This window comes from Berghia stephanieae, chromosome 9, assembly GCF_034508935.2.
Source record: "Berghia stephanieae isolate SIO BIC M18660-M18661 chromosome 9, UCSD_Bste_1.3, whole genome shotgun sequence".
Taxonomy (NCBI): domain Eukaryota; kingdom Metazoa; phylum Mollusca; class Gastropoda; order Nudibranchia; family Aeolidiidae; genus Berghia; species Berghia stephanieae.
Genome location: NC_088368.1, coordinates 45,136,974 through 45,148,194, shown reverse-complemented (window position 1 = coordinate 45,148,194; position 11,221 = coordinate 45,136,974). Strand labels below are relative to the sequence as shown.

At 35.9% G+C, this 11,221-nt stretch overlaps 1 protein-coding gene across 1 annotated transcript in view; it reads right to left on the bottom strand.

Moving 5' to 3' along the window:
* Positions 1-10,905, bottom strand: part of LOC144980314 (NADPH-dependent diflavin oxidoreductase 1-like) — a 24,165-nt gene extending 13,260 nt beyond the window's left edge. The window contains exons 1-9 of the mRNA XM_078927971.1: positions 10,614-10,905; positions 10,142-10,219; positions 8,840-8,937; positions 7,114-7,212; positions 6,100-6,201; positions 4,530-4,745; positions 3,591-3,712; positions 2,363-2,535; positions 566-613 (exon numbers count right to left, since the gene is read on the bottom strand). Of these exons, the coding sequence (XP_078784097.1) occupies positions 566-613; positions 2,363-2,535; positions 3,591-3,712; positions 4,530-4,745; positions 6,100-6,201; positions 7,114-7,212; positions 8,840-8,937; positions 10,142-10,219; positions 10,614-10,775 (1,098 nt within the window). The 5' untranslated portion in view covers positions 10,776-10,905. The remainder of the gene's footprint in view (positions 1-565; positions 614-2,362; positions 2,536-3,590; positions 3,713-4,529; positions 4,746-6,099; positions 6,202-7,113; positions 7,213-8,839; positions 8,938-10,141; positions 10,220-10,613) is intronic.
* Positions 10,906-11,221: the final 316 nt, after the last annotated feature.

Below are 11,221 nucleotides of genomic sequence, written 5' to 3'. Positions count from 1 at the left end.
TCTTAACCAATGAAAATTCTTACTGGTAACTTTTTTAACCAATGGAAATACTTGTTTATTTGTGATTTTATTGTGGTCATGAGTGATAAGAACGTCGACTTAAGTGACATTGTCTTATGTGGAGTTTTTTTGGGGATTTTTTTTTTTACTAATGTTATATAGGAAGAAGGGGGAGGGACCAAGAAAAAAATCAAAATAAACTTCGCCCCTAACTCAATTTGTGGCACTGCACTGCGGCTGATGCCTGGATTATTCCAGTCTTCCCTTGGAATAGACCCTAGAGACAAATTTCCCCTTTTGGATAAATAAAGGGAAATTTATTATTTAAAAAATTTTATTTTATGATGATGATGATAGTGATGTGATGGGGATGGTGGTGGATTATGAAGTTCCGATTTCTATGCAACCATAATTTCCAGAAATGTTTCACTCTAGACCTAATGTTGTTGGGTAAAAATCGACTTAAGCAACGTCAACATATCCAGAGTGCACTCTTTCTCAGTTCAAACCTTTTCACGATCCGACTGAATATGGCATTCACTGAAACACATTTCAAACAACATACCTCCAATATTGTTCTTTTTACTCGGTTGCAATAGTTGTAGAGTTCCTCCTGTAGAAAGAGAGGGGTAAATTTACATAAATGTATTTGTTGATTTTGATTTTGTCAAACAAACAAAAAAAAATTCAAGGATGTATTCTACCATTGGAGGCAGTTTTCAACATTCAGCCCTCAGGTAGTGAATGATCTCTCCTTGGCTATTTCTGGAGATTTAAGTTCAGATGCTTTTAAATGTATTTGTTTTTAAGGGTTTTATGGCGCTTGCAACACATTTAGGTTATATCAGCGCCAGTAAAAAGGAAGAAAATGGGATAGTAAAAAGTTCTAGAATTACAATCAAAGCACCCAAGAAAAAGTAAGACATAGGGGAACTGGGAACAAATAGGATCAGATGTAGATTCCAAGAGCATACCACCTATGTACTTAGTTTGAGATCACCTATAAGTCTCATCCGGACACAATCCAACAGAGGAATACACTCAAATGCTTACATTATACATTTAAAATAACAAACATAATAATACATAACAGAGAGATGATTTACAAGGATAAAAATATCATCTCCCAAAACAATAAATATACATTTGACTGTTTCCCTCCCAGCCAGGGTATCCGGTCAGGGCCAGGACAAAACCAAGTAATCTCATTCCAAGACAAAGACAGAAAGCATGTTGGAAAACAGACATAGGGGGATAGAAGACACAGTATGTAGCCCCCTGCCTACTATGGGAGGTCAGGAACCCCACCCAGATGTTTTTAAATCAAAAGTAAAACTTATTTTTATAAAAACATATTTGTAAGTTACAATCCTTATGCTAAATTATGATGTATTTTCCCTTAATTCAATTTGTGAGTGTGTGTGTGTAATACCTAGATATCCAGTATGCATCATTCGTTTTTTAACTTTTATCATAGTTCATACTGTCAAGCTCAAAAGTAGTGTTTGTGGTAAAGATGATGATGAGGCGGTAGAGATGATGATGACAACAACGATGATGATGATGATGATGATGATGAGGGGCAATGTGGCTCAGCAGTACGGTCTTTACTTCCTACCCGAAAGGTACCGAGTTCGATCACCCGCCGCTGCGCTGTGTGGCCTTGAGCAAGTCACCTCGCCCCTAGCTCAATCTGCGGCACTGCACTGCGGCTGATGCCTGGATTATTCCAGTCTTCCCTTGGAATATACCCTAGAGACAAATTTCCCCTTTTGGATAAATAAAGGGAAATTTATTATTTTAAAAATTGTATTTTATGCTGATGATGATGATAGTGATCTGATGGGGATGGTGGTGGATTATGAAGTTCCGATTTCTATGCAACCATAATTTCCAGAAATGTTTCACCCTAGACCTAATGTTTCCCCGGACAAATCAGAGCTTGGCATAAATTTATGCATGATACCATTACAACGATGACAGCAATGAAAAAAAAGATAATGAAGATGGTGATAATGACAATAATAATCAGTGCTGATGGTGACAAAAAGGGAAAAAGGAGGAAAATTATGAATGGTTTTCTTTACGCCACATGTTTACTTTACAGACCCCCACTTTTAGAGCCATTGAGATGATAAACTACTCTAGCTATCTTCTGGATAGTGGGGAAGCTCCACAAGTTTGTTCCACCACACATCAAATCTCTCAAAGCCAGAAAATTTGATTGAGGAAAATGTCTTTTTTCAAAGGAGGAAATTCCTCCTCTGACACAAAAATCCTGGATTTCCGCGGATCAGAGGAAAACCATCAGCACTGAATAATACCTAAGTACAGAAATCAGACAATAATAAAATTTAGTGACCTGTCCCTCGGGCGTACAAAATTCTTCCAACTTCTCTCTCTCCATTTCGTCCATGGCATGGTATTTGAGCAACTCAAAGAAAGACCGCCTGGGAACAGAGTTGATGTCTAGATAATGTGTGCCCAACCATTCTGCTGTTTGAGGTTTTCGTAAAGGGGCAGGCACTGGGTTGTCTGAAGATGAGAAAATGGGAAACAAAAAGGCACGATGACTATCCTGTTATAAAAAGTCACAAATAACAACAACAAAAAGAAAAATAAATATGTTTATATGTATCCCTTCTCCTACCCCCCCCCCCCCCCCTTCTCTCCAATTCCCTCATCTACTACAATGACAACTAGTTTTACCACAAAGATACACACAAACACACTCCCTCTCTCTTCAAATCATCTTACTACTACAACTAACCACGACAAAGATACATACACATCTCTCTCTCTCTCTCTCATCACCACAAATTAAAAACAAAGCTGACAGTGATCAACCACTCTTGACGTCTGATAGGAAATGCCCATAACGTCACATGAACCAACTCTACTTTGTCAGACTGAGAAATATTGTTGTAATATATTAGTATTAGGAAGATAACTCATACTGGTTTATCGTGTTGGAAGTATTAATGAGTTATGCCCCTTGTAAATTATATGAGTTATGCCTTGACTGGTATGCTTCTAAAGTATGCTTCTTCTGGCTGAAGTCAATAAGAAATTGAATCTATAACAATTTTCTATGGGCACTTTGATGACAATGAAAATCATAAAGAGTGAAGATTACTGATGGCATAAGTGTTTATTAACTATTTAAAGAAAAATATACATTTTAAAAATTTGGCCTCGCTCTGCACATAGTTGAGTCCTCTTTCACCGTACTCAGGTGTAAAATGAGTACCTGGCCATTGACAGCGTTGTCTCTGTCAGAAAAAAAATTGTAATATCACCTAACAGGCGTCATGTTTCGCTCCACATGTTACGTGTTACTGTTGGTCAGGGACCGCTTGTAAAGCACGTTTAGTGGATATTGCGCTATATGAAAGCTCAATTTTTTAATTTTTAAAGATTGATCAAGGTCGCAAAGTGCCAGGTTTGAGAGTTTTTCCCAAGGTGAAGGTCATTTAAAACAATCGATATTTGAAGGACGAGTTTTCTGGCCAATTTTTTAATACATGCTTTTCCAGAGTGCGATAGTTTAATGGGGTTGTTATTTTTTACAAAAGCCAATAAAACAATACCTGGATCGAGTTCCTTGATAAGAAAGACAGAATTTGGGTCCATTTTCAACACCTCTAAAAAACAGTGAACACTTTCGGGGGAGTTTTGTGGATGAATCATGACAACATCTCCTGGGTCGTATCTGGACAGGGAACCGTAATTGTAGAAAACAAGTAAAACTGAAGTCGGTAGAGAAAAACATCAAAGAAAAACCAAATGAAATATCTTATAAATTTTCAAAATTGGGGAGTTTTTAGCTCCTTTTCAATTAGTTTATCTTTTAAGGTAACAAAAAAATGTCAGGAAAAACAAAAAGCTGGATAGATACCGATCTCTTTGCATGTGAAGTGAGTGCTCTACCATCTGAGCTATCATGACTGACAATGGGTCCAAATTATTTGTTAAAAAGTCAGAATTTGGAAAGGAGGGGAAGAAAAAAAAATAATTCTGATTTGACCAAATCTGTCCACAACTGCAGATCTGCTCTGCATCTACTCTACACAACAAATTATTTATATATATATATATTTTTTAACAATCAATGCCAGATTTTGAGACGTCCATCTTGATTAGTCGGATGTCTTGGAAATGACTGGAGGCTGTCACCCTTTGGTTGGAGAGTAACTTGGCATGGAATGGACACACAGACGATGGCGGCCCTGACTGATTGGACTGAATGGGAGTCTCATCATTGTGACCGTTTAATTCTTTATCCAGGAAGAAAGAAAAAGCTAGACTTCACCTGGGACAGATACCGGTCTCTTTGCATGTACAGTGAGTGCTCTACCATCTGAGCTATCATGACTGACAATGGGTCCAAACTATTTGTTAAAAAGTCAGAATTTGGAAGGAGGGGGATTTTTAAAAATCTGATTTGACCAAATCTGTCCATAACTGCAGATCTGTGTCTACTCTACACAAAAACAAATTAAAAAGATTATTTTTAAAACAATCCTTACTCAATGCCAGATTTTGAGACGTCCATCTTGATTAGTCGGACGTCTTGGAAATGATTGGAGGCTGTCACCCTTTGGTTGGAGAGTAACTTGGCATGGAATGGACACACAGACGATGGTGGCTGATTGGACTGAATAGGAGTCTCATCATTGACACCGTTTAGTTCTTTATCCGTAGGAATGGCATCCACTACTTGTACTGAATACTTGGGAGGTGGGCTAGAGGAAAAAAAAACAACAAAAAAAAAAGAATAACAGTTGACTGGTTTTCACACGATCTGCTAGAGGCAATGAACAGAAAGTCTGTATTTACACAAATACAAACCTGAAAATAAAAAAACGGTATCAACGTAACCGACATGGATTTCCTCCAGTAATATGTTATTTCGACACAAAATTGGTTTATAGAGTTCAATTTGGCTACATATTTTTATCTGAGTAAAATACAATTATTATTGCTTTGAAAATCCTAGTCCCAGAAAAAAATTATCAGACTTTGGCCACGTTTTGTTATAAAAAATAATGAATAAATATTAATAAATCTGTATGAATGACAGGTCTGTTAAAACGACAAATATGCACTAAATAAATTATCAACAAAAAAACAAACAAAAAAAAAACAACCAAAAAATATGTGAAAGTCTAAAAGACCGTAAAGGCATGAATTGAAGTTTATTTACTACTTCTGCCTTTATTTTTCAACAAAACCAACATTATCACCATAGCACAGACATTTCATTTCAGACAAAGTCAGTTTGGAATGATAAATATTAACTGATACAAGACAAAGACTCAATACTTTAAAATGCAGTTTACTTCATTATTACATGCAAGATAATATAACTGAAAGCCTACTAAATGTGGTGCATTACGGTTAAGAATTGGTTCATAACAGATGTCAGGCAAAACAAACATAAACATTCACTCTCTTTATTTCTCTCTCCAAAAAACAATACATGGATGCCGTCAGCATAGTCCATTTCAGAGAGACTCTTCTAGAACATTGGAGGTTTGGGAATTATATGAAATATCAAATTACCTGGCAAATTAAAAAATTCCATCGATTTGCAAAGAATTTGGCAAAAACGGACAATTCCCAGTTATAGATAGAATGAAATTAACATCACTCCGGTCTTTGTTATAGCTTTTTTGCCATCCATGTTTATGAGTAATTCTCACTTAACTGTATTAACCAGACTATAAACACTTAAGATTACACACAAGAGTTTTTTTTTTAGCCTTATATAGCGCAATATCCACTAAATGTGCTCAAAGCGCTTTACAAGGGGTCCCTGGTCAACAGCAACATTTAACATGTAGGACGGGACATGACGCCTGTTAGGCGACATTACAATTTTTCGGACAAAGACAACGCTGTTAAGTTTTGTATGTTGGTCCGCTATACTTCCTGATGTCAATGTAGTGAGCTTCTTAGCCAAGCACGTATTATCTATAACGGTTCCACCGCATAACATATTCAATCTGAATCAGTCTTACAATGAATCAGTACACAGGCAAAGCTCTGGAGAAAACAGTAACGAAAAATAAAGATGAAATAATAATTCTATTATACCAGACATCCTTACTGATAACTTGTAAGTCACTGGGTAGAGGGTATAGACTTAAAACTGTCTGGAAGTACTCATCAATCCACGGCCCAACCACCGCATCAATTCTGAAAGACAAGAATGAATGAATAAACGAGAACGTAAATTTTCATAGGCATACCACACCCATTGAAATTAGGAAACTTTGTTAATTTCAAGAGACCACCTCGAACTCTTCTAAGAACTTTTAAAATCGACATGAATTTGAAGCTTCTGTCTTTATTTTTTGAAATGTTTAGCTTTCATCTTTTAATAGTTCAGTCCTTGGAAAAGGCACTTTACTCACATTATACAGTGCTGATGGTGACAAAAAGGGAAAAAGGAGGAAAATTATGAATGGTTTTCTCTACGCCACATGTTTACTTCACCAACCCCCATTTTTAGAGCCATTGAGATGATAAACTACTCTAGCTATCTTCTGGATAGTGGGGAAGCTGCACCAGTTTGTTCCACCACACATCAAATCCCTCAAAGCCATAAAATTTGATTGAGGAAAATGTCATTTTTAAAAAGGAGGAAATTCCTCCTCTGACACAAAAATCGCGGATTTCCGCGGATCCGAGGAAAACCATCAGCACTGATTATCCTACTGTAGTCGGGTGTAAAAAGAGTACCTGTCCATTAACGCATTTTCTCTGTCAGAAAAAAAATTGTAATATCCCCAAACAGGTGGCATGTCTCATCCTACAAGGACCTCTTGCAAAGTGCTTTGAGCACGTTATATAAATGCTCAATTAAAAAAAAAAATCTTTTGAAAGCTGTTATATTAATTTTGGTTGAATACTTTTAGTTACCCAAAGATTCTATAAGCATATTATTATTATTATTATTAGTAGTAGTAGTAGTAGTAGTAGTAGTAGTAGTAGTAGTAGTAGTAGTAGTAGTAGTAGTAGTAGTAGTAGTAGTAGTAGTAGTAGTAAGTAGTAGCAAGTATTCATGAATGGCATACAATAGCATATCCAAGAACAAAGTGAGTGTACCCCAAATCATGCTGATCATCTGCCAAACCCAACTTGTGTAGCGAAATACCTCCCAGCTGTTCCAAACGCTTGTGTAGCCTCTTGCCAACTACATTGAATCTGGTCAGGAAGACAACAAGGAGTGCAACATGTTACAGTGAATGAGGTAATCAGTCGGTTGGTGAAAAGGTTTGAACTGAGATATTGTTACAGTGAATGACATAATCAGTCGGATGGTGAAAAGGTTTGAACTGAGATATTGTTACAGTGAATGACCTAATCAGTCGGATGGTGAAAAGGTTTGAACTGAGATATTGTTACAGTGAATGACATAATCTGTCGGATGGTGAAAAGGTTTGAACTGAGATATTGTTACAGTGAATGACATAATCAGTCGGATGGTGAAAAGGTTTGAACTGAGATATTGTTACAGTGAATGACCTAATCAGTCGGATGTTGAAAAGGTTTGAACTGAGATATTGACAAGTTTAGTTAGAAGGTCAATTGTTACCAAAAATGAGGTCTTGTCATAGATTATTAAGTCAACCCTTTTTGTACATCTTCGGGAAATATCAAAGCTTTATTCCATTTCTAAATATCTTTTTACAGCTAGTCCAGTTGAAAAAGTATAAAATTTGAGAAAAGTTGCTGGATACCTTTCCCATACATCTGACCATAACTTCAAGAAAAATCACCCGATTTACTTCAAATAAAGACTAAAATGCTCTGGTGAGCATATTCTTTTAGAAAATGAACCAAAAAAAAAAAAAATGCAAATCCAAAATCTTCACCTTCCGACTGATTATGTCATGCACTGACACATATAAGTACAGTGACAATAATCAAAGGTGGGGATTAAAAATCATGATGTCAGATTTCACACGGTTAAGAAGATCCAAAAATTAAGAAATTAAGGAGCAGGCACTGATGTAAGATAAAGATCTGTGCAAGTGTGTATGAAAGGTGCCAGATAAAGCAAGAAAAAAATTGTATGGCCGTCTTTTCAGTAAGAGGGGTTTTAGAGGGGAAAATTTTATTTTTTAAATTGAGCTTTTATATAGCGCAATATCCACTGACCGTGCTCAAAGCGCATTACAAGGGGTCCCTGGTCAACAGCAACATTTAGCATGTAGAACGTGACATGACGCCTGTTAGGCGATGTTACTTTTTTTTTTTTTCGGATAGAGACAATGCTGTTAACGACCAGGTACACATTTTACACCTGTGTATGGCGAGAGATTGTGAGTAAAGTAAATAGCATTATCCAAGGACTCAACTATGAGCAGAAGGAAGCTCGAACCCAGAACTTTAAGATCTGAAAGCAAGTGCCATACCACTAGACCACATAAGCGCATAGGTGCAAGCAACTGGACCTCAAAAAGCCTGCAAGTGGACTTATGACCAGACATATAATCTGAAAAAGCCTGCAAGATTCACGGACTTACCTCGTCATTTGAAGTCTTGTTCTCAGCATCTAGTCTTCATAATAGTAGTCCACAATTGTTGTATGTTTAATCCAAAGGTTGTAATGGAGTAATTTGTTAAGTTTCTTGTCACAAGTTGCACAATTTTAAAATACACAAAAGTAAACTAAAAAAATAAATCAATCAAATCCAAATCGCAAAAAGCCGGCGACGTTTTTTTCGGTAATCCAATCGGCCGGCACTCTTGCACCCATGCGCATGTGATACATCAATACCAAAACAAGACAAGTCTGCAATTTTCCCATTTGACGGACAGTACTCACTTTTGGTAGGATGAATCGCCTAAACCGAGAACGGCAAACTGGACTTGGGACAGTGAATTTGACGGCAGATCTTTTCTCAAAAGAAATCTCCAAAACATCTGAAAAAGAAGAACGACCGTGAGTGAGTAAACCAGAAGTGTGAGGGCCTCAAATAGTTCACCTTTCAATGCATTTGATTTAACAGTAATCTTTTTATGACATTCAAATACTTTGCCATTTCTGTCAGTTTGGCATCTGTTATTTGTTTTATTTATTTTGAGATATGAAATCTCAATCATAAGTTTGACTTTCTCAGACCCGCCAAAGTGAAAACTTCAAATTTAGTAATTTCTTTGACATGTCAATTTTTAGTAATTTGCCAAGGAAATTGGTAATGTCTGAAATCGTATAAGAACAACCACAAATTGACATTGATGATCACTTCAACATTACATCGTTATGCTTATGCGCTGTAGAAATGCTTTATTTATTATTATTATCATAATAAGCATCATCATCATAATTATTATTTATTATTGTTGTAGTCATTATTATTAATATTATCATCATCATCATTATTATAGCAGTAGTAGTAGTAACTCTCATCATTATTGTTATAATTATTATAATCATTATTATTATTATTATTATTATTATTATCATATTATTATTATCATATTATTACTTTATTACTATTATTATAATTATTTATTACTATTATTATTTATTATTATTATTCCTGAGAATTAAAATTCGTAAATTTCCATACAATTTCATATTTTCGTAATAGTAATTGGCCATAAAATTTGTCTAAAATTCATAAAATTACGAAAAATTCAGCAGACATCTTAATAATAATAATAATATAATGAATTTATATAGCGCCTAGTTCCAATTTAGAATTGTTCACTGGCGCTTTACCTCAATACATCATGTATGATATACAAATATAGAACTGGATGTTAAAAACCACATAAATTCGATAACATAATATATTATAAATAAAATACTATGAGTCCAAATTATATGCCCTACAGAAAAGCGCAGTTTTTAACCGTTTTCTAAAGGTCAGTGGATTTTCACTATTTTTAGTTTCAATATTGATGGAGTTCCACAGTCGAGGGCATGGTGGTCAAAGGATTTCTCATGAAAAACCAACAGGTATGAAACTTTCTTAACTTTCAATCTTAAATTTACACTCTCCATTTTAAGCCCACCTCTATAACACTGTAACAACATAATTTAATATTAATATCACTTGAGTCTTGTCACAAGAGATATAATAGTGCTAGGCTAAGCCCTAGCACGAATTGATAAGCTTACCTTCATGTTATCTGGGGGATCACCCTGACCCGTAGTAGAGCATACGAACACAACCAGTCTCTCCTGTATCAATTTAGCCTGAATAGGAAAAACATAAAACAAATTTTATGTTTTTATAGATATTTTATTAACTTTCCTTATTTCTATGTGTATTCGGAAACATTCCATATTCTGGAATGTGGATAATTGTTTGAATATTAAAAGAGCGGAGTTTCAAATATGTGTCTGAGGATAACGAAATTTGGTTTTCATTATCCCCAGACAGAGAACAGAAGTAAACCTAAATAACAAACTAAAGCAAAGTCTCAAGACTGACTGGAGCAGAGGCGATTGATAGAAGTCTAAGTCTAAGTCTAACAGAAAGTAAAAAAAGTTGGGAATAAAGGTAAAAGAGCACCCAAGCACTGGCATTAGAACCCCCCCCCCCCCCCTGGAAAGTATGTATTGCCTACAACTACACGTTGAAACTTGCCGTTAAATAGGAGTCCATTGCTATGGATCGGGAGGCAAAATGGCGACGCTTGGCTTCCCTGACGAGTCTGTCAGCAACATCTTGAGCAGTACCGGTTTGACTTCCATATAATACAGTTAAAGTGTGTATACTCATTCTATTTATATTTAAATAACTTTCCATTAAATTTCAAAACCTATAAATGTCGAGCTAAGGACTAAGGAGGATAGATGATGACAGAAGTCAAAGCCATAATCGTCACAGGTTTTTCCGCCCAATGCCCTTCTTCTTCGTCTTCTTACTTTCACTTTCTAAGTTCTCGTTTCGAAGAGTAATGTTGCCAGGTACCTTTGCAAAAAATTCCGCCAACTTTATACGAGAAAATTTGCCAGAATCCGCTAACGTTATCTTACTTCACCTGCGACATTTGCCCAAAATCCGCCGTTTGATTTAAAACACCTACAATCAACAAGAGCCTATTGCATCCGAATAAAAATTATGTTACTAAACGCTACTCGCCTATTTACAACTGTATGCACGGCTATTTCTTTTAAAAGGCTTGGCGATTCGGGGTTGAAATCCCCCAAATCCACACCATGCGCTGGATCCATTTCAGCATCAAGATTCTC